The sequence below is a fragment of the Bos indicus genome, chromosome 26 (genome assembly GCF_029378745.1).
Source record: "Bos indicus isolate NIAB-ARS_2022 breed Sahiwal x Tharparkar chromosome 26, NIAB-ARS_B.indTharparkar_mat_pri_1.0, whole genome shotgun sequence".
Classification (NCBI taxonomy): Eukaryota; Metazoa; Chordata; class Mammalia; order Artiodactyla; family Bovidae; genus Bos; species Bos indicus.
The window spans coordinates 51,225,829-51,251,738 of record NC_091785.1 but is presented as its reverse complement, the minus strand read 5'-3'; the positions used below and the strand labels follow the sequence as shown (position 1 = coordinate 51,251,738).

At 54.0% G+C, this 25,910-nt stretch overlaps 2 protein-coding genes across 4 annotated transcripts in view; both read right to left on the bottom strand.

Annotated features, from left to right (window-relative positions):
• The window catches only part of LOC109578960 (scavenger receptor cysteine-rich domain-containing protein SCART1-like), a 71,936-nt gene that overhangs the window by 37,561 nt on the left and 8,465 nt on the right, over nucleotides 1–25,910 (bottom strand). The window contains exon 2 of one of the 3 annotated variants that reach the window (XM_070781197.1): nucleotides 1,198–1,433. The exons of the other annotated variants lie outside the window; for them this stretch is intronic. The gene's annotated coding sequence lies outside the window, so the exon portion shown is untranslated. The remainder of the gene's footprint in view (nucleotides 1–1,197; nucleotides 1,434–25,910) is intronic. 3 annotated transcript variants of the gene reach the window in all.
• Nucleotides 10,321–13,252, bottom strand: LOC139179936 (olfactory receptor 287-like). The gene is made up of 4 exons (XM_070780468.1): nucleotides 13,224–13,252; nucleotides 12,629–12,737; nucleotides 10,839–11,252; nucleotides 10,321–10,779 (listed from the first exon to the last, which is right to left on the bottom strand). Exons 1-4 carry the CDS (start codon nucleotides 13,250–13,252, stop codon nucleotides 10,321–10,323), a joined length of 1,011 nt encoding a protein of 336 aa, XP_070636569.1.

The window sequence follows — 25,910 nt, the reverse complement described above, 5'->3', positions numbered from 1 at the left end:
AAATTTCTTTGCTAAAAAGTAAAACCAAAATCCATTTTTTAAAAAATGTATCATTGGATTTCATCAAAATTAAAATCTGCTGTTCAAGAGGCACAGTTAAAAGCCAGCCTGACAGAGAAAATGGTTTACAACCTCAGACCCTTTACCTCAGCAACTTGTATCTGAAGCCCAAGAATAACACAAAGACCTCAGCCGTTAACGGGCAAACGGTCTGATCAGACTCCTTAGGAAGAGCAGACAGGCAGACCAGAAGGCGCCGGGAAGACGGCGGCCCCCGCTCTTGGCGGAACTCGTCTCTGCTCGACCGTGGGGCTGAGGCCCATCTCCCTCCCGGCTGCTCCAGGAGGCCCCCACACGAGCCCCTCAGACGGCAGCAGGTTGGCCCAGAAAGCGTCCGTCGCTCTGCGTGGCTGAGGCTGGGACAGCCCCCGTCGCTGCTCTCAGGGCCTCCCGTCGTCCTCCCAACGTCAGCAAAGATGAGCTGGAGAGGAGCCAGGCGCTGGGCAGCCCGCAGCTCCTCCGCCCAGACGGCGCTGGCCGACGGCGCACCCTACCCCTCCACTCTTACCTTGTAAAATGTGCTTTTAAAAGGACCTTTATTCAAATTACAGAAGAAGGGACTGTAAGGTGAATTCTAACAAAAGTAAACCTTGTTTACTGATAATAATGAAACCAGTGTTATCAGGAAGAAATTCCATGTCAGTGCAAGGTACAATGTTTTGCTTTAAAACACTGTCTTTAAAGAGAGTTTCTTGTAATACTGGCAACTGAGCCCAGGTTTTACTTGTGACCGTGCAGCAACTCCTGAGAAATGCCCGCACTGCGCGCTTCAGGCGGACAGGGGCTGTGTCTCCCACTCCCGTGTCAGCACCTAGCACGGCGTGCCTAGGACAGAGCCAGGTGCACTCGCCCAGGACGTGGCCGGGGACCTGGCCCTGGGTGCGCGGGGCGCGGGGAGGTTCCTGCCCTCCCTCAGGAAGCGCGCGGTTTGGGAGCAGGGGCCAGCCCAGGCCACATCACCACCTCGTTCTCCCCTTCTTTTTTTTTTTTTGAACAACAACAAGATGCCTTTTTATATAAATTTGGATATTAACTGATCTGTATAAGTTCTCCCCTCGTTCTCCCCTTCTTGAAAAGGCAGGTGCAGTGTTGCTGACCATGAGCACGGTGTGTACGCGGGGCTCCAGCATCACTCACTTGCACAACAGAACTTTACAGCCGTTGACACAGATGCCTCTTCGCTCCCCAGCTCCTGGCACCTCCACTCTGCTCTGCTGCTGTGAGTTAGCCTCCTGCTGACGCCTCACGTGAGCGCAACCAGGCACCATCTGTCCTCTGCGTCCAGCTTATTTCACTGAGCACGATGTCCTCCAGGTTCATCCGTGTTGTCACATACAGCAGGATTTAGTTCTTTTTTAAGGATGAATAATAGTCTATTGAATGCACAGCAAAGAAAACCATCAAGTAAATGGAAAGACAACCTACAGAAATATTCTGCTAAATGACATCCACTGGGGAAAAAGTATTGCATTTCCTCAAAAAATTAAAAATAAAACTACCATGTGATCCAGAAACTCCACTCCTGAGCACATATCCAAAACAAAACCAGATACACGCACCCCATGTCCACACCAGCACTCTTCACAGTAGCCGAGACACGGAGACAACCCAGAGGCCCACTGACGAGACTGGGTAAGGACGACGTGGCTCGTGCACACAGTGGATACTGCTGGCCACAAAGACGAAGAACGCCATTTGCAGCAACACGGATGGCCCCGGGGACCATCACACTAAGTGAGGCAAGTCACACAGAGACAGACGGTGTCACATGATGTAACCTACATGTGGAGTCTAAAACACGATACAAAGAATGTATTTAGAAAACAGAAACAGCCCCACAGACACGGAGGGGAAGCAGGGCTGAGAGATAAGTGAAGTTTGGGGTAACGTACACCCCTTCTATAAATGAAACAAACAAGGTGGGCCTGCTGTGTGGCAGGGAACCACGTCTGATGTCTCGTGATGACCTGTGATGGGAAGCACCTGAGGAAGAGCGCGCGTGTGCGCACACACACACACGCACACACGCGCGCGCACACACACACGCACGTATAACTGAGCCCCTTTATTGTCCACCTGAAGTGTGAATCAACTATACTTGAATTAAAAATTAACTAATTTTTAAAAAGGAAAAAACAACACGTGTCTACCCGTTGCGCTGCCCCTTCCCGCCAGGCTGCCTCCGCGTGGCGGGACCGCGTCCTCTCATTCCCGAGCGAGGAAGCGGTGGACAGAGGCTCAGACTGGGCTCGGTGCTGTGCTCGTGATGCAGCCGCGAGCCTCTCCTGCAGAGGCTCTACCCCTGCTTCATCCTGCAAGACGTCAGCACGCCAAGCGCACTCTGCTGCGGGGCGGCCTGGTCACGCCCACATCGGGACTGAGCGCAGGGTCACGGGGCGTGTGGGAGGCGGAGCAAGACCCCGCCCCAGCTCCTGGCAACGGCGGTGTTGCCTCAGGTGGTCCCGCGAGCAGTGACTGCGTAAGCCATCACCTGCTCACGGCAACACTATGGCCGCACAGACGCATCTGTTTTGAAGCGAGCTTGTTAGCCAAGCACATGCATTTCAGATGGAGAGGCTGGGGCGCATATTGAGGACATGGCTGGTCCACGGTCTCCAAGGCGACCCTCAGACCAGGTCAATGCTGAACATCAGCAGGACCACCCCAGTTCCATCCTTTGGGCCACTGGAATGAACAGAAAGCTGCATTCTGCTCTCCTGAACCCAAGATCAAGGGAGGTCTGACTTATATCCTAATGGCAAACAAGCAAGAAGACAGACCCACTTCCTTAGTCATCAGTTCAGTTCAGTTCAGTTGCTTAGTCGTGTCCGACTTTTTGCGACACCATGAATCGCAGCACGCCAGGCCTCCCTGTCAATCACCAACTCCCGGAGTTCACTCAGACTCATGTCCATCGAGTCAGTGATGCCATCCAGCCATCTCATCCTCTTTCGTCCCCTTCTCCTCTTGCCCCCAGTCCCTCCCAGCATCAAACTCTTTTCCAATGAGTCAACTCTTCCCATGAGGTGGCCAAAGGACTGGAGTTTCAGCTTTATCATCATTCCTTCCAAAGAAATCCCAGGGCTGATCTCCTTCAGAATGGACTGGTTGGATCTCCTTCAAGTCCAAGGGACTCTCAAGAGTCTTCTCCAACACCACAGTTCAAAAGCATCGATTCTTCAGCGCTCAGCCTTCTTCACAGTCCAACTCTCATATCCCATACATGACCACAGGAAAAACCATAGCCTTGACTAGAGGAACCTTTGTTGGCAAAGTAATGTCTCTGCTTTTGAATATGCTATCTAGGTTGGTCATAACTCCTTCCAAGGAGTAAGCACCTTTTAATTTCAGGGCTGCAATCACCATCTGCAGTGATTTTGGAGCCCCCAAAAATAAAGTTTGACACTGTTTCCACCGTTTTCCCATCTATTTGCCATGAAGTGATGGGACCAGATGCCATGATCTTAGTTTTCTGAATGTTGAGCTTTAAGCCAACTTTTTCACTCTCCTCTTTCACTTTGATCAAGAGGCTTTTGAGTTCCTCTTCACTTTCTGCCATAAGGGTGGTGTCACCTGCATATCTGAAGTTATTGATTTTCTCCCGGCAATCTTGATTCCAGCTTGTGCTTCTTCCAGCCCAGCGTTTCTCATAATGTACTCAGCGTATAAGTTAAATAAGCACAGTATGATACACACACTCCACGATGGTCAAAATGAAGACAGACGGTACTACGTGTCAGCGAGGATGCGGGACACGACTGCAGCCCTGAAGGGACTGGAAAGTGCAGCACTCGCCGGGGAAGACAGTGATCTGTAAAGGCAGACACACACTGACCTGGGACCCAGCAGCTTCAGTCCTGCATATACACCCAACAGAACTGCACGAGTGTTCTCCCCAAAGACATTATTATCAAAGCAACATACTTTATAATAACCTAAAGACAGAGACAACCTCAACGACGGAGCAGGTGAACTGTGGTCTGTGCGGTGGAGGACAACCAGCAGTGAGGACTAGCGAACAACAGCCACACACACGTGACATCAAGCGAAAACGGCACAAAAGACCACATTCTGTGTGATCCCACTTATATAAAAATGAAAAAAAAAAAGGCAAAATGAATCTGCTAGGTGGTTGAGATTGTGGCTGCCCTTGGGGACCCCCAGGGGAAGGAGGCGCTGGGATCGGGGGCTCCAGCCCCATCAGGTTCTCGGTCCGGTGTATGCAGGCGGAAGAAGGGTGACCTGCACACACTGAGGCCGGCTGGTCTTCCTCCCGGGTGTGCCCCGGGGCCGCCAGCAGACCCGCCAGAAGGACTCCACAGGGAGACTCCACGGGGACCGGGAGAGCAGGCGGCCGCCAAGGCCTGGACACTCTCCACGCCCCAGCCCTGTGGCCTGGGAAGTGGGAGGAGGAGACGGTCTAGGTCTCACTCACCTTCCCCTCCCACGGCCCTGCCTCCCAGCAGACACCCCCCGCTCTCAGGAGGGGCATCGCCTGCCTGGGAGAAATTGCTTGTTTAAAATTAATTGTCTCCTCCGAGCTGAACCCCAGAAGGATGCGATGTCATTGTTAATTGGGAAGGTCCTCACCGTCCTCAGCGTGACATCCTGGCATGTCGCTCGGGCCTAATGAGCCAGAACACCCCTCACCTGCTGACCTTGGGCCTTCACCTGCCTTCTTTTTAATTATGCCCCAGGGCAGGCAGCCCCTCAGCGCGCAGCTCCAAAAACTTCTCCCATTATTCTAGACCAGAATGCTCATCAACTGTGAGTTGATTGGGCACCAAGGGGATTCTGAAGGATTCCCCAGCTGCCTGAGGAACACAAACTTTTCTCAGAAACAGAACTCAGCAGACATTCCCTCGGGTGCAGCAGGTCAGGGAAGAGGCAACTGATGAGCAGCCGCCCCAGACTCCACTGTACAGGCTGCTGAGATGGGCGGGGACAGCCTGCCCTCAGCTCTTGGCCCTTGAGCAGGACACCTGCTGCCCAGAGAAGCCTGTGGGGCCAGACACCCTGGACACACGTCTGTCTGCAGGAAGATGGGAAACAAGGCCTGAAAACCCAACACAGGCAAAAACCCAGACACCGTCAGGGCCTGCTGCCAGCAAGGAGCTGGCACCTCCTGGCCCAGCAGGTGTCCCCCAGCAGGTGTCTCCTGGCTCAGCAGACGTGTCCTGGCCAGTACCTACCTGGGAGAAAGCTGCAGCTGAGCTCAAGTGTGTGCGCTTGAAGCTGCTCATTCCAAGTCCCTCTGAGGGTGGGCACAGGAATTCCATGTCTGTAGGTTTTTCCTAGGCCCTGGGGGAATTACTGCAATTGTCCAGAACTCTCACACATCTCTCTCAGCCTGGTGCAGGGACTCCCACTCTCCTTCTCACAAGCCCCAGCCCCAGCACCTCACCAAACCACTCTGTCTCAGCCATGTGAGCCCCACCGCCTCAGCCAGGCTGAGCAGAGGCAGAGCTGTTGCAGGGAGCACCTCCCCTCTCAGCCCTGTCCAACCCCTCCCTGGGACCACTCCTCCCAAGCTGCTATTGCCTCACAGTCCCAACCTCTTAGCATCAGGGGCCCAGGCCACTCATCCAAGGTCTCTCTCCTCCGTACCCTTCTGTGGGGTCTCAGTCAGTCCTGTGGTTTTCTCTGTGACGTTCTCCAATGCCCATGAAGACCAGAACCGTGTCCAGCTGCTCCATCACCATCTCCACTTGGATTATTCGGACATCTGCTGACCTCATGGACCTGATGTGTCCATGTGTGTGCTCAGTCGTGTCTGACTCTTGTGACCCCATAGACTGCAGCCCACCAGGCTCCTCTGTCCACAGGATTCTCTAGGCAAGAATACTGGAGTGGATAGCCATTTCCTTCTCCAGGGGATCTTCCTGACCCAGGAATCAAACCTGGGTCTCCTGCATTGCAGGCAGATTCTTTAGCGACTGAGCTATGAGGGCATGGAACTCCTGAAATGCCCCAAACTTGCTCTATCCCCAGCTGTCTCCTCCTCTATAAATGGAGTCCATCCCTCTAGCTGCTCAGAATCCACATCACCCTTGGCTCTTGGTTCTGTCTCATATCCCACCGTCAGCCAGCAGCAGTCCCGGCGGGTCTACTTTCGGAGCATTCGGCGCCCTGCGGCTTCTCCCCCGTCACTGTTATCCTGCCCCATCATCATTGCTGCTTATTTGAATTTTCACCACGGCTGCCGCCATTCAAGTGTCTTCTCAGTGTAGCTGCCAGAGGGAGCCTTACCAGCACAGATAGATCGCATCACCCCTCCACTCACTTTGGAAGCCACCAAAGTCTCCCAGCCCAGTCAGAGCACAGCTAAGGCCTCATCACAGCCTGCAAGATCCCACATAACCTGAGTCCCCTCTGACTTCATCTCCTCCTGCTGGACCCCTGAGTCACCTCGTTTCAGACAGAGACTTCACAGCTACTGCTGTTCCTCACACATTCTGGAAATACTCCTGCCCTGTGTGGAGGGGAAAGGGGAGAGGGTAAGGCATGGGAAATAAATAGAAAGAAGAGGAGGAGGGAATGAATGCCTGGGTGGACGGATGGACAGATGGATGAACAGTGGATGGTGGATGGATGGATGGACGGTAGATGGATGGACAGATAGATTAGAGGATGGATGGAGGGATGGATAAATGGTAGATGGACAAAGAGACAGATTAGTGGATGGATGGATGGATGGTAGATGGATGGACAGATACATTAGTGGAAGGATGGATGGATGGATGGATGGGTGAATGGTGGATGGGTGGACACACAGAACAGTGGATGCATGGATGGATGGACGATAAAGAGTGGACAGGTGGACGGATGGATGGACGGGTGGATGACTGGGCCCGTGGGGGGTGGACGACAGTGCTGAGTGTGGGACATGGATGAATGCCACTGACTCCTGCCCTCAAGAGACTCACAGTCTGGGGAAATTGACACTTGCCAGGAAGACCCTGTGTGTTGCTTCCCATCCCATAGGTGACCTAGGATAGAGTCAGGAGTCACCCAACACAGCTTAGGGGATGGAGGGCCCTATTCACAGTCTCAGAGACACCCTCAGACCAGATGGTCCAAACAGAAACCAAGGCCAGACACAGCCACGTCCACAAAAGCCACAGAGCCCAAGTGAAGACCTGGGGCACCGACCTGCACTCAGGGGAGAGTGTCAGGCAGGCGTGTCCAGCTCTCTGTGACCCCATGGACTGTAGCCTGCCAGGCCCCTCTGTCCACGGAATTCTCCAGACAGGAATACTGGAGTGGGTTGCTATTCCCTTCTGCAGGGGATCTTTCCAACCCAGGGATCAAACCCTGGTCTCCTGAATTGCAGGCAGATTCTTTACTGTTTAAGAAACCAGGGAAGCCCATTTTAGGACGAAGGTGTGCCTCAAAGGCCAGTGGAGTCCTTCAGTCACAGGCTATCCACTGGGGAGGCAGTGGGCAGGTCATGAGCATGACTGACCCTGTGGCTCTGCAGGGGCTTCAGTTGCCCCAAGAATGGATGTGGGGCCCCTGGGAGCACAGGGTGGAGGAGGAAAGCCAAGAACTGAGGTTTAAGAATGTGCAAGAAAAAAAAAAGAGAAAATGTGCAAGAAAAAAAAATGTGCAAGAGATCTGAATGACACCCCACCAAAGATGTTATGTAGAAGGCAAATAAGCATGTGAAAAGATGCTTATTAAGGACTATCGATTAAAGCAACCAGGAGATACCACTAAACACTCAGCAGAATGTCTAAAATCCAAAACATTGCCAATGTGGTGTGACCACCACCCCACATGCAGGCAGGAGGGGCTGGAGAGGGAGGCAGTTCCCAGAGAGGCCAGCCCAGGGCCCCGCTCCCTGGTCCCCAGACCACACTCCCCAGGGAGGGGAATCTCTAAAGTGTCTCCCACTTCCAGACTTTGTGACAGCAAAGGCGTGGCTCTCAGCATGCCTTTAGGCTTTCAAATACCACCTAATTCCCAAGCCTGAGAAGGCGCCTAGGACGGCGCCTCCAGGACGCGCAGTCCTCCCCAGGGACTCACGGCCCTCGGGATAAAAGCAGCCAAGGGCTTCGCCTGGCCCCTCCCCTCCTCTGCCCAGGAACGGCCTCAGGGCCTGGGAGCATCTGGAGGCTGGCTCAGATCGGGCCTTCATAGGCAAGGACTTCTGCCTTCCCCCAGGCGGGAAGATAGAGGCAGCAGTCCACGTCCTGACCTGAGCACACGGCCCTGAGCACAGAAATCCTCCACGACTGGCTGAGAATGAGGGCCAAAGGGCAGGGACGGGGCAGAGGGCGGGGCTGTGGGCTGGAGACGAGGAGGGCGGGAGCAGAACGGATCTCGCAGGGAAGGGTGCCAATCTAACTTGGGGTGTTCCGAACTTATCCCATCAGCTTAACAAACATGGGAACCGATTACATTACAGTTCAGTCGCTCAGTCGTGTCCGACTCTTTGCAACCCCATGAATCGCGGCACACTTTAATTCATTATTTGTAAAATAACTTCACAAAGCACAAAGACTACAGAAGCATCATTACCCACAGATGACAGACAAATGTGTCCTTCTGCTCTGGCCTCCGGGGAAGGGGCCTCCAGGAACCCTGACTTCTCTTCTGCAGTGAGAGAGGGTCTTCAGCTGGGCAGACGCCACCCACTCCTGCAGGGACCCTCCTGCTGTGGGCCTGGGTCACAGCAAGGAGAAGCCATCGGAGCCCTCCCCCCCACCGCCTGCACTTCCTTCTAGGGGGAGACCAGATGGTGAACAAGTAAAGAGGGGCAGGGGCACCGATCGGCACCCTCAGGTGAGGTGGGTGGCCAGGAGCAGTTTTAAGTGGGTGGAGGGTCTTCAATGAGCTCCAGAGGTCATGCTCCAGCGGAGGCTGAGGGGTCAGAAGACCCACCAGAAAGCCCAGGCCCGGTGCGCTCCAGCTGCGGGGGCTCCAGCACCCCCAGAGGCCCCCGAGCACACCAGCAGCACCAGGCAGGCCTGGGGTGCCCTGCACAGTGGCCCTGGGCCCATGCCCATCCCTGAGAGACAGCTGTGCAGCCCTTGGCCCTGGGCAGCTCAGGGCTGGGGCTCCCTCACTCTCCACCCAGCTGGCAGGAATCCAGCCCTCTCAGGGGCCCTGAGGCTGGACGACCAGGGTGGACACTGGTGGAGGGCACCAGTGCATCATGCGTGTGTGTGTGTGTGAGTGTGTGTGTAAGTGTGTGTGTGTGAGAGAGTGTGTGTGTGTCTGTGTGTGAGTTTGAGTTTGTGAGAGTGTGTGTGTGTGAGTGTGTGTTGTCACTTCAGTTGTGTCCAACTCTGTGACCCCATGGGCTGCAGCCCACCAGGCTCCTCTGCCCATAGGATTTCCCAGGCATGAATACTGGAGTGGGTTGCCATTTTCTTCTGCAGGGGATCTTCCCAACCCAGGGATCTAACCCGCATCTCTTACGTCTCCCGCATTGCCAGCCAGGTCCTTTACCGCTAGAGCCACCTGGGGAGCCCAGTCCATCACGCTGCCTGAATGAAAAGAAACAATAGCCTCCCTGTCAGGCCCTATTTTCAGCACTGGAGACACACCAACTCCTTTAGTACTCAAAGGGCTCCGTGGGATCACACTCTCACAATCCCCACATAGTGATGAAGACACAGAGGTTCAGAGTGGCCACATGACCTGCATAAGTCACGCTGACAGACAGTTGCATCCAGACTCCCAGCTTCAGAGTCAGCTTTAATTCCACGCATGCTCCCAGGATACATCCTGATGAGCTGCCAGGCCAGACCAGGCCCCTCACTGAGCCTCTGGGCCCCCGAGGATCTTGTGCAGCTTATCCACTCAGAGGCCTCACCAAGCCCCCTCCGTCTGAGGCCCGCGGTTTCCACCACCTGGCCCCCAGGAGGGTGTGAGACCTGGTGGTGCGCTCTGAGGCTCCCCAAAGTGAGGCACACCCGCACACTGACCCAAACAGCCCCCACAGGCTGCCAGGCTTCCGCAGAGATTTGCACCCTGTTTCTCTGGGTTCTCCCCTTCCTGGACAACCTTCCCAGCCTCCACTGAGGGACAGCTCACCGGCTGCAGGCATTAGCAGCAGAGAGAAATCCAAAGTGCGAGACGGCCCGCTCCTTCCTGACAAGGGCCGTCAGCCCCAAGGCCCAGACCAAGCAGGGGCTCAAGCCCCAGAGGAGCTCCTGAGGCCGGGGTGGGCGCTGCCTCCCTGGCATGCCCAAGGGCCCTACACACGGTGAGATCAGGGTGCCATTTCCAGGGTAGAGAGGCCCCAGGGCCTCATGTCCACCACACCCCCTTCCGCAGAGCCTCCTTGACATCCTCGTTCCTCAAGGTGTAGATAAAGGGGTTCAGCACCGGGGTGACGGTGGTGCTGAGCACAGCGACAGCCTTGGTCAAGTCCAGCGAGCTCTCCACCAAGGTCCTCACGTGCAGGAAGACAGTTGGGCCATACCAGATGAGGACCACCGCGAGGTGGGAGGAGCAGGCGGAGAAGGCCCGGGGCCGGCCCTGCAGCGAGGGCGTCCTGACGACGGCGACCACGATGTGGGCGTAGGAGACCAGCGTGATGACGCCCAGCGTGATGACATGACAGACCAGCGTGATGACGCCCAGCGTGGTGACGTCGTAGACCAGCGTGATGACGCGAAAGCCCAGGATGACGCAGAAGGCAGCACGATCCAGGGCGGGATGTCCCAGAAGTGGTTGAGGACCCGTGAGCCACAGAAGAAAAGGCGGCTGATGAGGGCCGTGGGCACGATGATGGCCGAGAAGCCGCAGAGCCAGGAGCCCAGGGCCAGGTGGCCAGAGAACCTGGGCGTCATGAAGCTGCCGTAGCGCAGCGGCAGGCAGACGGCTAGGTAGCAGTCGTAGGCCATGGCGGCCAGCAGGAAGTCCTCGGTGCAGCCCAGAGAGAAGACGAAGTGCATCTGCACAGCGCAGCCTGAGAAGGAGATGGCTCCGCTGCGTGAGGTAAAGACGGCCAGCGTCTTGGGCATGCAGGCCGTGGTGAACCAGATCTCCAGGAAGGAGAGGTTGCAGAGGAAAAAGTATATGGGCGTCTGCAGGCGCCGGTGTGCCCCGACCAGCGAGAGGATGGCCAGGTTCCCGGCCACCGTGAGCACGTACGTGAGCAGGAAGAGCTCCACGTGGAGGCCCCGGGCCCCGGGAAGCCCAGCAAGATGAACGGGCCCCCAGCGGACAGGTTCTGGCTGCGGCCCCAGGCCATGACACCCATCAGGACACAGGCCCCGTGAGGCCAGCAAGAGGGACCGGCAGCCAGAAGCCCTCCGGGGGGCTTTGGAGAAGAGGCCCCCTCCCCGCTCTCTGGCTCTACTCACGTTGCCCTCTAACCCCAGGGCCCCAGACCGGCCTGGGACAGTGGACGGGAAGCACCCGCTGCAGCGGAGCGGCCCAGAGCGCTGCGTGGACTCGGGTCCGGCCGTTTGTCACCTGCTGGCCGAGGAGGATCTTGGTCTAGATCCCTTCCTTGGGGCTGTCCTTATTCTAGACTCCTCGTGGGGGTGAGGGGCATTTCCTTATTCTAGAGCTTTTCACAAATGAAATTACGTATGGCCCAATTTGGGACATTTTTATCCAACAAAGCGGATTGATTCCTAGTAAAGCATTCCTATCGCGATGTGCCATGAAACCGCCCCGTCCCCGAGGATGACCACCTCAGAGGCACCCCGGGGGAGCTGCTCTACCCACCAGAGGGGGAAAGCCAGGAGGCAGATGGCTGCCACCAGCGCTGCTCTGGCCGCAGCCGAGGTCGCTGGGTGGGGCAGGAGACCCACTGGAGAAGCTCTCAGTCCCTCGGTGCCGCCCACCGCTTCTCGGAACCCTTCGTGGGCTTCGACCGCACCGACAAGAACCCAGAGTCCAGAACCGGCGGCCTCCGCACGGCAGGCAGGGCGGGGCAGGTTGCGGTCCACGCGTCCACGTGCTGGACCCCTGGGCACGGGGCTCCCGAGGTGGTGCCCACCGTCCTTGCCCCTGCGCGTCACACACTTGCCCCGCACACACGTGGGCACCGCGTACTCTCAGAAGCCTGGTCCTGGACCAGCTTTCTGCTCCTGGAGCACTGGAGTTCCTGGAGCACTAGTCTCGTTCCTGATGGACTTGGGGTCCCTTGGTGTTTCACAGTGACTGCCCTGCTCACACCAGAGTCTGGGCATAGATCAGGAACCGGTCTAGGAGTCCTGCCCAAGTCCCCTTTTAATAACCTTTAAATAACCCCTTGGAGTTGAGCAGGGAAAGGGCGTCCACCCCAGCCACCTTATAAATAGCAGGTTCTGGCTCCCTGCTCTCTGTCTACTGTCACTGGTGACCTGGGCAGGAAGGCGCTCACTGCCTCTGTTCTGGGATCTGAGAGCAAGAAACCCTGTGCCACAGCCCTGACACGCTTGGCTGTGACCCGCTCCCAGCCCCACAGTGAAGCCAGGGCAGCTGACCTTAATCAGAGCCCAGCAAGATGGCCCACATTCCAGACACATCCAGAGATATGCCCTAGAGCCCTGTGGTGGTGTCCAGACAAAAGCAAACCTCAGAGGCTCTGCATCTGTGTGGACGAGGCCGGCACACCCACCAGGTCCCAGGAGGGGACCCCTTGGGCCATGTCCTGGCAAGACAGCGACCCCATCCCAGACGCCAACTCCTGGGGGCCAGAGTGCTCCTTGCGGCTGTCTGCTGGACCCCTGGGTGGGCACAGACCCCTGTGGGCTGCAGCGGGGCCTGTACCCCCTGCACTGCTCACAAGCCCAGGCCCCGCAACCCGCAGGGAGCACAGAACTGCACAGAATTGGCAAGCCTGCCCTGCCTGGAGCTCTAAGAATCCTCCAGCCTGAATTTCTGAATGTCCCATGACTTGTGGGTGGCTACTGCTGTGCCCTGGAGGTGAAGACACAGGGCTGCTCTCCCGTGTGTGCACATGCGCACATGCGTGTGTGTGTGTGCCTGGGAGTGTGCGTGCACACAGTGAGGACACCCAGAGCCTTCAGAGTCCGCCTCGTTTCAAGGGTCTCCTGAAGCTGAGAAGGTGGGACTAAGTGAGAGTCTCACTCTGAGTCCACCACGGGGGAGGGGGACTAAATGGGGGCCGCACTATGAGCCCACCATGGGGAAGGGGGGCGTCTCCCTGCAGATCAGCTCATGGGGACATGGCATGATGAGGGGTCACTCACCTGGGGTCTGAGCAGGCTCCAGGACACATCCCCCTGAAGCCACCTGGAGACCAGAAGGCTGAGCATGGGCCCCCAAGAACTTTCCAGGTGGGGCCATGCCCGTGGGGGCTGCCTCTTGCTGGCTGAAGACCCCCTGTTGGCTGAGCCACCTGCCTCTGCTGCCCACCTCCTCTGTAGATGTGGCCAGAGGAATGGGGTCACAGGCTACTCTGGGCCCCCAGGGAGCAGCCAAACCATTCATGCTGCCCCAGTAGGTTCACGGCAGTGGCCAGAAGGAGATCTCAGGTGCTAGGGAAGGTGCCCTGGCCTGCCACCCACACTGGACGCTCACACCCCTGACTCTGGTCACTCAGGGTGGCCAGCACTGGCTCAGCCTTGGGGGAAGGAAGCAGAGGCGCCCCTGCCATCGTGCTGCTCCTCAGGCTGCCGGACTCGACTCATCGCAGCCGCAGGCACCTGCCGCCCCAGCTCTTCCAGGGCAGCATCTCCCCTGCACCCCGCTGGGCATCAGCAGGGCCGCTGGTACTCTGGCACACGGCCCAGGAAGCAGAGGCACCCGGGTGAGAAGGGTGTCCTCCTGCCACCACCAGCAGGGAGAGCCAAGCCCAGAGGCAGCCCTCTCGCTCTCAGATGCTTCTGCCCTCCCTCTGGCCTCCCTGGGGCTCAGGCCTGCAAGGACCCTCTTGCCAATTACTCAGGAGCAAGATCCTGGCCCCGGGCGCTGGGGCGGCCTGGGAGTGGTCCGCGGGGCTCTGGGGGGGCCTGGGGGTGGTCCCCGGTGGCACCCAGCGTCCTGAGGGGCCTCCTGCCCTTGGGGTCCTCCTGGGAGCCGCTTCCTGCCTGGAGCCCCACCGTGTCTGCTGCAGGGCCAGCACCCTGAGGGGCACAGTAGACCCTGGTGCTCTTGGCAGATGCTCGGTATCTCAGTTTCCTCTCTGGAAATGGGTGAGGACACCCCACAGTTTGATAGGCAACCCACAGGCAGCCCCACCTCCACCACTGCCCAAGCCTTCCAGGAAGAGCCGCTCCAACAAGACCCCAGCTGGAGACTGCTTCATGCTCCCCAAGGCAGGGACCCCAGCCCAGCGAGGACAGGAGGAAGCTGTGGCTGGAAGGAGGAGCCGCCGGGGACCAGGCGGGAGAGCCCACCCTGGGGCTCTGCGAGCACGTGCGGGGTGCACCTGGGGTGTGTGGGGTCGGCCACAGGCAGGCTGTGTGCTGTTAGTCACCAGGGGCCTGAGCCCCAGAGGCGGGGACACCGCTTCCAGGGGCAGTGTGCTCCCACCCCCAGTATGCCCCCCTGCCGTCGGCACCTGGCAGGTGGGCAGCAGCCAGAGGGGCTCTGATGGGACCACTGACCTCAGCCACCCATGCTCAGCCTCAAGTGTCATCCGCCCTGGGGACTCCAGCAGCACCGTGTCTGTCACACAGATGTCTGTCTGTCCCTAATTGGAAGCTCATTAAAAGCTGGCAGCAGGCTCCCCGGGTGGGAGCGTGGCCTCGTCAACTGGCACCATGCAGGGCTGCCACCTTGTCTAACAGAACAAGAGGGCCACTTTCTGTTTGCTTCAATAAACCAAACTTTCCCCAAGCCTACCCAACTCGAGGAGTTTGGAAGGTGCAGAAGAAAGGCTTCTCAAAGCACAGGTGAGTGTGAAGATGAGGTGTGTCACGCGTGCCCACCCTTGTGTTCTTGTTTTCCCCCGTCCACTTTCAGGGCTCATGTTAGAGAAACACTGCTGAATTCTCATTCTTTCTTTTTTTTTTTTTTTTTAAATTGAGGTATATGGTTGACAAACAAAGCAGCCGTACATGTGTGACGGACACATCTTGATGAGTCTGGAGATGACCGTCCACCTGTGAAACATTCCCCATTGCCTCTAAAAGTCCCCGCACTGTTTGTGTGACGAAACATTCGACATAAGATGCACCTCCTGCGTCACAACTTACACCACACACGGCCCACGTTTCGCGAGCTCACTGCCCTCTCTTCCCTCAACTACTCCAGGTCCGAAGATCGGACTTCCCATTCCTCTTATTGTAACTAAAGCCCTTGGAAACACACGTCGACCAGAAGTATTTGCCTATATTTCTGCATAACTTCCTTATGATGAAGAAGTGTACTTCAAATCCATAATCTGCACTGACAAGGCCACTCAAGAGGTGACAAGGCCCAGCAGGGTTATCTCCAGAAAGGCCGCCCCTGACGCTGGGCTGGGTGCCCCCAGGTCCTCTGCAGGTCTGGCCCCCACTGTGGTCTGGTGGGCAGCGCCGCCTTCTCCATGATGGGGCCCTGGTGTGTCCCAGCGGCCCCTGCACTGGGAGTGAATGTGAGGCGGTGCGGAAGAAGCTGAGGGCCCGTGAGCGTGTCTCATCCTAGTGGCCTGTAATAATGCAGCATGTCCTGCAGCAGCGTGTTTAGAAGAAGAAAAGTGAGAGTGCTGACTGAGGGTTAGAATGGGGCTTGTCCTGACCGCGTTCCGCTGCGTCACTGACGTGACGGCAATCGGACGCCACGCGGGCACCGGGAGACACGCGGCCTCTCACGGTGTCAGAGCCCGGTCTGGGGTCTGGACCTCTCACCCAGTGAGGGTGGAGGGGGTGGCCATGGTTAGTAAGGAGCCGAGAGAGGAGGAGTTTGTGCAGACACTCTGCTTTTGTGGGGGGAGGGGTCTGCCAGTCTGGTTGGAACCCTGGAGTGGGGGGCAGGGAGAGCCTTGGAGCAGGGAGCTGGGGGGAGGAGTGGCCTCGAGTTCACCAGGGAAGGGAGGTGGCAGCTCTTCTGGGCTGATGTACCCCCGGGGGGCACCAGAACCCCCAAGAAGACACCCCAGGACATCCTGGGGACGCATCAGGGTCCATAGAGGAGCCTGGGAAGACCAGGAAGGGGCCCAAGGGCCCCAACCCACTGCCAGACCCAAAAGCAGCACAAAGCTGGCTCCCAGGTGCCCCCGCAACATGTCCCCACCCCTCACTGCACCCTGAACTGAGGAAGAAGAAATCAGGTCATGCGTGAGGCTCCTGTGGCTGCTGCAAAAAACTGCCACTGAGCGTGGTCTAGAGGCGGAGCAGCGGCAAAGAGACCGCCTGCCCGTGCGGGAGGTGCAGGAGACGTGCACTCCATCCCCGGGGCCGGAAGAGCCCTGCAGGAGGGCATGGCGACCCATGCCAGTATTCTTGCCTGGAGAGTCCCATGGACAGAGGAGCCTGGAGGGCTACAGTCCATGGGGTCGCAAAGAGTCAGACACGCTGAAGTGACTTAGCACACGTATACCCGCAAGTGGACGAGAACAACACAAATTTGTTTTCTTACGCTCTACACCTTAGACGTTCCAGGCAGGTCTCTCTGGGCTAAATTCCAGGGACCAGAATATCTGGTTCCTTCTGGAGGCTCTGGGGGAGAGTGCTTTCCTCACCTCTTCCCTGAAGGCCGCTGCATTCCTGGGCTTGTGGCCCCTCCTCCTTTCCAAAGCCAGTCCGTCAGCATCTCACTGACACTCTCCTATGGTCGTGTCTCCCCCAGCCCCCTTCCACCTTTAAGGGCCCTGTGATGACACAGAGCCCACTCGGGCCGTCCAGGGACTCCCGGCTCCAGCTGCCCTCGTCCGAGTGCCGCAGCACTCTCACAGGTTCCGGGAGGACGATGTGGACGCTGTCGGGGAGGGGGTGCGCTTCTGTGCTGACCACAGAACGCCCACCTGCCCCACACCCCCCGTGGCTGTCCTGTCCAGACAGTCTGCCTCCCAGGACAGTCTGCTCTGCAGCCCAAAGTGACAGGAGGCCGCCCCTTACCTGACAGTCGTCTGCAAAGTCAGCGATTTGGAAACGTCTCCGTCTGAATGCATTTTAAGGAACAGTTGGAGACAAAGGACAGCCATGTTTTACTTGTGACAGGCAGTTGTAATGAAAATCTTTATCTTTCAGCAGTCATCCAAAAAATAATTCTGCATCATAATTGCTATTACGTGTTTCCACATTACTGTATGATCATTGGTTTTATTTTTCAAAGTGATACATAAGTTTATGCTTTTTAGGGAATTTTAACTGCAAAGAAGTATATGCAAAAAAAAAAAAAAAAGAAGTATATACAGAGTCTAAGTCCCACTGTACCCCCAGACGTCACTGCTTAAGATAGTCTCGTGAGGAACTCGCCTGACATTCTTCATGGATGTTTTGTTTTATCACGATGTGCTCACACCGCCTAGGACATGCTTCCAGGCCCTGCTCGTGACTTGCCTCTGTCTGCATCCCTGCCCAGGCAAGCGCCCTCCACCTGGATCCCATCATCGGGTGTGGGGGCTGCTTCCAATTTGTCTGAATGCAAACGTGAAGTCCTGTGTGTGTCTCCTTGTAAAGTCATGTAAGACATGGACTCCCGGGTCAAAAATAATGATGCCACCACCTGCCCTTTTAAAGATTCTGCAGCACAGCATTTCTTTCCAATGCTGACATCCTGGTAAAGCTGATGGATAAACCACATTTCAGTCAAGCCCCTGTTCTGTCAGACTCATTCTCCTTCTCTAAGAGGAGTCACTGCTGAGTGCGCAGTGTGAGAGCAAAGCGCGACTCAGCGGGAGAGGCAACAGGGGCGGGGGAGATGGCAGTCGCCTGTGACAGGTGTGCCCACCCCTGGAGGTGCTGGAAAGTAGATAAAACTGGAAAGTGGCTGTTAAAAAGATGCCAGAAATAATGTCACTCACCAGACACATGAACTTTAGATAGAACTTCCTCCATGGAAATGGAAAGTCCCTGAATGTGCCCTGAAGAGGCAAAATGTGAAAACACACAATAGAAGTTTTAAACTCAAAGGTGCTGAAACCATATGTAACTTGTGATAATATTGCTTTTAGCTGTGTCTTTTAGGTTATTAATCATTGGGAATATTGATCACTAGAGTAACTGGTATGAATCTAGTGTGGGCAGATATCATCCACGTGAGTATGTTTATGTATGTGCTTCAGCTTTAGTTTAGTTTGGGGGAAATTCATTTTAAGTGAAGTAATCTATGGTGCATTGGGGCAGACCTGCACGTGTGTGAGACGGTCCCTCCGTAACCGTGTCTGGTCCAGCCCACCCCGACTGCAGATGGTGTGCGTGTGTCGTGACTGCCCCCACACGGCGCTTGAGTCACAGGTGTGAGTGTCTGTGTGTGGCAGTGCGTGTGCACATCTCACAGCATCAGTCGTCGGGATCTGCCCTCTCCCTGGCCACTCAGGGCCCCGCCAGGAAAACCCTCTCAGCAGGCAGAGTGACGCTGTCCGTGGTGCTGGCCACTCTGCTAACCAGCGCTGACCGAGCACCTCCCAGCCACCTTCGAGGCCCCATGGCCCCCTCAGGGCCCAGGACAACCAGGCTTCCATCTCGCCTCAGGGTACACCTGGGCTCCTGTGGGTTGGCTCACACCTGGGAACCCACATATGGTTGTCCCACACCCAGATTCCTCCTCAGTTTCTGAGCCTGGTTCTGACAGAACCAAACTCTGGTCCAGCCCCATCTTACTCTGCTGATCTTCTGCCTGAAAACCTCAAAAAATATGAACCTCATTCTGTGACCTCCAGCTGCCTAAAGCCAGACGTCTCCCTCAAGATGCTGTGTGGCTTAGCAAGCAATGGCCAGAGGTGAGGAGGCTGGGTTTCTTCCAGACTGGGTGGTCCTGGGCCTCCCCTCCCTGAGCCCAGCCTCTCCCCTGGGACTTCCAGGTAGGGATGGGGAGGAAGGGACAGAGGGAGAAGGACAGGAGGGAGGCCCATTGCCTTTATGGACAGCAGTGTATTAAAGACAAAATCTGGGGTCAGGCAGGCTCCAGCTGTGGAGAAGATGGAGCCTGGAAACTGCAAGTTTTACAAAGAAGTGAAAGACTCGAAACAGAAACTGACTAGACTCAGCACAAAAGATGTGCCCGGGCATAGAGGGTGTCCACGCCTTAACTACCTGGGCATGGAGGGCGTCACACCTCAGCTACCTGGGCATGGAGGGCGTCCTCGCCTCAGCTACCTGGGCATGGAGGGCATCTGCGCCTCAGCTACCTGGGCATGGAGGGCGTCCGCGCCTCAGCTACCTGGGCATGGAGGGCGTCCGCGCCTTAACTACTCATTCACAAGTATGATTCAAACACAGAACCTGAGAAACACAGTCAGGCATTCAGAGAATGTTACGCAGAACAGAGGCAGCTGCGCAGATAACAGAGAACAGAAAGCACTCTTCAAATACTAGAAAACTGATGTGGGATGAGTGCCTACCTCCAACCATGCTCAACGATAAAGTCCAGATACAAAATTTTGTGAAAGATGGAAATCTTTGAAAATGAAAACACAGCATGCCAGTTTATGGGACGTACGGAAGCAGTGTGACTAAAGGGAAGTACACAGGAGTGAACACCTACATTTTTAACAGAAGAAAAATCTCAAACCAATAAAATTAAAACACTAAGGAACCAGAAAAAGAAGAGCAAACCTAACTCAAAGTCAGTGGAAAGGAGAAAATAAGGAACCTCAAGGTGGTAAGTGAAACAGAGAGCAGAGAACAACAGAGAGAATCGATAAAACCAGAAGTCAGTTCTCAAAATCAGCAAAGTCAACAAACCTTTAAACCTTTCCCTAAGGGGACAGCAGATGCCGCCAACTCAATAAGAAATGGGTGTGGCGACATCACTGCTGACTCCACAGAGCAAACAGGAAGCAGGGGGCACTGTGAGCAGTGCTGTGCCAGGGGGCAGAGGACCTAGAAGACAGGGGCAGGTTCCTGGACACACAGATGCCAACCCCGACTCAAAAAGAAATACAAAAGTTGAACAGACCTACATTAGGTACAGAAATTGAATCGGTAACTCCTCCTCCCAACAGAGGAAAGCCCAGGACTAGGTAGATGGCTTCACCAAGTCTGCCAGACGGCTACCGAGGAATCAACACCAGCCCTTCTCAAAATTCTCCAAAAAACAGAAAGGGGGGACACTTCCTAATGTGTTCTGGGAGGCCAGCATGACCATGATAAGACGGTCAGACAAAAACACCACAAGAAAACTCCACACCAATACCTACAAATACAGATGCAAAATCCTCAACTCAATACAAGAAAACCAAATCCAATGGCATATTAAAAGGTTACGCACTGTGACCAGCGGGATTTGACCTTGCATCCCAGGAATGCAAGGATGATTCAATATAAAAATCAATATTTATACCACGTTAATAGAATGAAGGGGTGAGGACACATAATCAACTCAATGCAGGAAAATATTTGACAAGATTCAACATCTTTTCATGATAAAAATACTCAGAAAACTAGTGATGGAAAAGACCTTCATCAACATGATAAAGGACACTTACGCCCACAGCTGACATCAGCAGGAGACGCTGCGAGGGCCAAGGGGGTGAGACAGCAGCGCTCCCCCCAGAGCAACGGGGCAAGTAAACAGAGAGAGGCGCCCGACCCGGAAGGAGGAGCTGACAGTACCCTTGTCTCCAGACAGCCAGACTCGTTATCAGAAAATCCCAGAGTCTATACCCCAACACTTACCACGATTAATAAAGAAATTCAGCAAAGTTTCAGAGTGAAAAATCAACATGCAGAATCGGCTGTGTTCCTGAAACAGCAATGACCAATTCAAAGTGGAAATTGGGAAAACAATTCCATTTGTAACAGCATCCAAAAGAATAAAATATCTAGAAATAAATTTAACCAGGGAGGGAAAGGCTCACTGAAGACTGCAAAACACTGTGGGAAAACTAACGGAAACCTGAATAAATGGAAAAACAGCCTATGTTCACGGGTTAAGTGACTTAATATTGTTAACATAGCAACACTGCATCAGGTGAGCTATAGACTCAGTGAAACACCTATCAAAATCTTAACGGCCTTTCTTTCAAAATTGGAAAAACTGATTCTAAATTAATATGGAATAGCAAGGGGCCCCAAAAGCCAAGACAACCTTGAAAAAGAACAAAATTATATGACTCACTTTCTGATTTCAAAACTTACAAAGCTATTACCCAAAACTCTGGGATTCACATAAGACAGACTATAGACCAACAGAATAGGCTTGATAGTTGAGAAGTAGACCCACACATCTATGGTCAATTGATTTTTGACAAGGGTACCAAGACCACTCAATGAGGAAAGAGTAGCCTCTCAACAAATCTCCATCTGCAGGAGAATGCAGTCCAACTCCCACCTCTCACAAGATACAAGAATGAACTCAAAATGGATCAAGAGTGAAAATAGGAGAGTTAAAACTATAAAACCCTCAAAAGAAAACATACAAGTAAATCTTTAGGACCTTGGATTTGGCAAAGGATTCTTAGATAAAACACGAAAAGCAAGAACAACAAAAGAAAAGACAGATGAACTGGAATTCACAAAGATCAAGAGCTTTGTGCACCAAAGAACACTATCAAGAAAGCAAAACATACAAAACGGGATAAACATTGCAAATCATATGTCTAATAGGGGCCTTGTATGTAAACTACATAAAAAACTCTTACAACTCAAAAACTAAAAGACAAACAATCCAATCCAAAATGAGCCAGGACTTGAATAGACATTTCTCCAAAGAAGATGTACAGAGGGCCAATGTGGAAAGATGCTTCGTGTCATCAGTCACCAAGGAAATGCAAATACAAACCACAATGAGGTACCACTTCACACCCACTAGGGTATATTTTTAAAAAACAGAAAATATCAAGTGTTGGTGAGAACGTAGAGAAATTGGAAGGCTCGTACCTTTCTGATAAGAACATAAAATGGCGCAGCCTCTATGGACAATAATTCGGCGTTTCTCAAAAAGTTAAACATAAAATTCTCACGTGACCCAGCCATCCCACTCGTGGATGTATGTCCAAGAGAGCTGAAGACTGGCACTCAAGCAAGTGTTTGTCCACAGGCGTCCACAGCAGCCTGTTTACAACAGCCGGAAGGTACAAATAACCCTAAGAGGTGGACCGAGAAGGAGAAGGCAGCACACACTTACAACAGCATATGATCCAGCCACAAAAAGGAGTGAAGCACTGATTTGGGCCACAGTGTGGATGACCCTGAGAACATCAGGCTAGACGAAAGAAGCCAGACTCAAAACGCTACCTATCATATTTCAAGCAACAGATAATCAGAATAGTATCAGAGTATAAACCAAAATATGAAACAAATGCCCGTGAGTCTATACTGATATAAATGAATGATTGGATAAAGAAAGAAAAGGGTAGAAAAGACAAATTTTCCATGCAGAAGAACTGCAAGTCATTTACCTCTGTATCTGTCTCAAGGAGGGAGAGTATGACCCTTAAATGTGGGCTGATGTGACGGCCTCCTTCCAGAGAGGACACTGTGCATGCAGGAGGGCGCCGTGGCAGGAAAGGACTCGCGGCCTGAGCCCCGTGCTCAGGGTCAACAGCAGTGACGGCCCTGCTGATGCTGTGGGTCTAGACACAACATGATGAGAAGGGCACTTTATCTCCACAGTCTTCCTCCCAAAGACCCATAACCTCGGTTTAATCATGAGAACAACATGAGACAAGCCCCAGTTTGCGGACATCCTATCAAATAGATTACCAAACTCCTCAAAATTGTCAAAAAAAAAAAAGTATGCGAAGCCCACAGCCAAGCGGAACTAAGGGAACATGACAACTGAATGCGATGCCATCCTGGACGGGAGCCGGGCACGGAAAGAAAGACATGGGCGCAAACTCAGGAGAGCCGAGTAAGGTGCGCACTGTAGGTGACAATAATGTGTCACATTGCTTCGTAAATTGTAACAAACGCACCCCCACACTAATGTAAGACCTCAGCGTCAGGAGAAGCTCTGCGTGGGATGTATGGGAACTGTCTTACTATCTTTGCAACTTTTCTATAAATCTAAACTGTTCTAAAATAATTTTGAAAAACCAAGGACTTCTGTTCATCAAAAGTCATCTTAAAGAAACGAGAAAAGACATAAACTGGGAAAAATATGTTTGCAAAACATCATAAAAATGATAACATACTGATGAAAGGAATCAAAGATGAACCAAGAAATGAAGAGATAGACCACATTCATGGATTGGAAGACTCGATATTGTAAAGATGTTAATTCTCCCCAAACTGATCTAGATTATGGTCAACTCCAATAAAAATCACAACAGAACACTGCATAAAATCAACCAGCTGAATCTAAAATTTACGGAAAGGCTAAGGAACTGAAAGAGGAAAAATTATTTTGAAAAGCAAGAGTAGTCCGAGCATCCACACCAGCTGGTTTCAAACCTACAAAGCTGTCGCAATTGAGGCAGTGCAGAATCAGAGAGACGACAAACCCAGAGACAAACGGAGCGGAGCAGAACCCAGAAACAGACCCGTGAACCCAGGTCCCTCACCAACACAGGCCCATGTTCTCGAGTGTAACAGGAATCTCACACTCACAGGGTTCAGATTCATGCCAAGTGTGCTCTCGTTAAAGTAAATCAATAACAAAAATACGTCCAGAAAATCTCCAAACATTTGAAAATATTAAAACACTCTTCCAGATAACCATGTTCTACCCGTATACTGGAACACACATCCTCAAAACATGCTGACAGAAGCCAGACAGAGAGGGGGTACTGGATGGTTCCGTTCTGTCACAGTCTAGAAAATAAGTAATCCACGAAGAAAAGACTCAGAGCAGCGTTGCCTCGAAGTGGGGGGTGAAGGGTTGACTGGGAAGGAGCGTGCAGGGTGCTTCTAAGCTGAAGGAAGTTTGTATCTTGATGAGGTGCAGGTTCACACATCTGTGCATTCATCAAAATTCACCAAACTTAGCATCTAAGATCTGTGCACTTCACTGTGTAAATTAAACCTCAATAAAGAAATTTAGAAAAGAGTGTATAAAGAACTCCTGCAAATCAGTAAGTAAAATGTGGAGAGAAATGGGCAAAAGACACACACTCACAGGCATCTCACAGAAGCAGAAACCCTCATTGACACTAACCATGCCAAGTGCAGCAGAGAGAGGCAATTCATAGTGCAACACTATTTTTACCCTCTACATTGGCAGAGATTAGGAAATCCACCACACCATCTGTCGGAAAGGATGTGGTTCAATTGTAGGAGTGTAAGTCACACAGCCACTCTGAGGAGAGAACTTGGCATTTTCTTGTCACGTTGCATGTGAAGTTCACCCCCAGCGCTCCCGCTCGTCCGTGTAGCTCCAAGAGAAATCCTGGTGCGTGGCGCTCAGGGGCTGTGCCCAAAGGTCGAGGTCACCAACTGTGACGCAGGCGGACATGGCAGAACGTTACTGCTCAGGTGTCAGAACGAATGCAGAACAGCTACCAAGAAGAGAAAGGCTCTTCGTACAAAAAAGCAAGACCCAGAAGACAGCAGGCAGCATGAGACCCTTTGTCATAGGGTTTGCACACAAGCAAAACTAAGCGATATCTATAATTAAAATGCTTCAGGCAGCAGGGGAACCCCACGAGTGGTCCCTGGAGAGTGGGGGGAAGCTGGGGCCACTTAGTAGCCACTTCCTAGGTCTCGAGTTGAGAATAGGTTTACAAGAGTTCCATTATTTTACAACTAAATGAATAGATAAATGCCAAGTGTGGGAAGGAAATAAAATGAATGCTACTGGGTAGCATCCACTCCCCTTTGAACCTCAGGAAAGGGCCTTGAGGCTGAGAGTCTCAGGATGGGCCTCACCAGGGCCAGGGCACCTGGAAGGCAGGCAGCAGGCCAGACTGTTTGTCCCGAGGGGAAGGCGGGAAGCCCCCACCCTTTACTTCATATTCCCTTCTTACATTCCCCCTGGGGACCCTGCAGATTGCTCTGAGAGTCCCACAGGGGTGAGAAATCTCAATTAAAGTCCTCCAGGAAGCCAGGGGGGTGGCAAGGCCACTAATGAGCACCATAAAAGCCACCTGGCCACAAGGCAAGCGGGGGAGACTCGGCATGCTTCTCCAGGCCCTGGCTGGAGACCTGCAGAGACGTGGAGGTGCACCTTCAGCGAGGAGAGGGGAAGGGAGGCTGGTCTCAAAGCAAAGGGCTTGGGGGTGCTAGAGGGGCAGGCTTTCCGAGTTCCCCTGACACACACCACCAAACCGCTCGGCCCAGAGAGGAGGCCTCCTGGAGCCCCAGCTCTGATGCCCTGGGTCCAGACTGGCACCAACCCAGGTTCTGCAGACCCTTTGCAGGCTCAGCCTCTTCTGCCACGTCGCTGATGGTCTCATATCCCCAGAGACTGGGGCACCCTCCATTCTCTCTGCTCCCCCCTGCGCCCCCAGGGCCTTCCTACAGCCCCTCCCCACAGGGCTGAGCACCACTGCTGTCAGTGGGGGTCCCCGAGCCCCTTCGAGGTGAGACAGGAGCACCACGGTTCAGCCTCTGTGCAGGACAGGTAAACATAGGAGGAAGAGGCTGAGCGTCGCCCAAGAATTCCACTTGCCCCGGGAATCCCCTCCACCTCCCACGGGGCTCCCTGGTCCTGCCGGTGAGGGGAGGGGCTGAGGAGGTGTGGAAGCCCCGGAGGCCGGGCCTGCTGGCCGGGAACCAGCTCTGCCCCAGCCTGCCGCCTCCCTGCTGCCTATCCATCCTTCAGACACCCAGCTCCTGGGTGTCCTGGCCTAAAAGTCCCAAACCACCCGGCCCCTGAAAGGCTCTGAGTGGACCGCTTCCACCGTCTCCCAAAGGCCACTTTCAAGCTCAGAAAACACAGGATACAGACCTCAGGCCAGCTCAAGACAG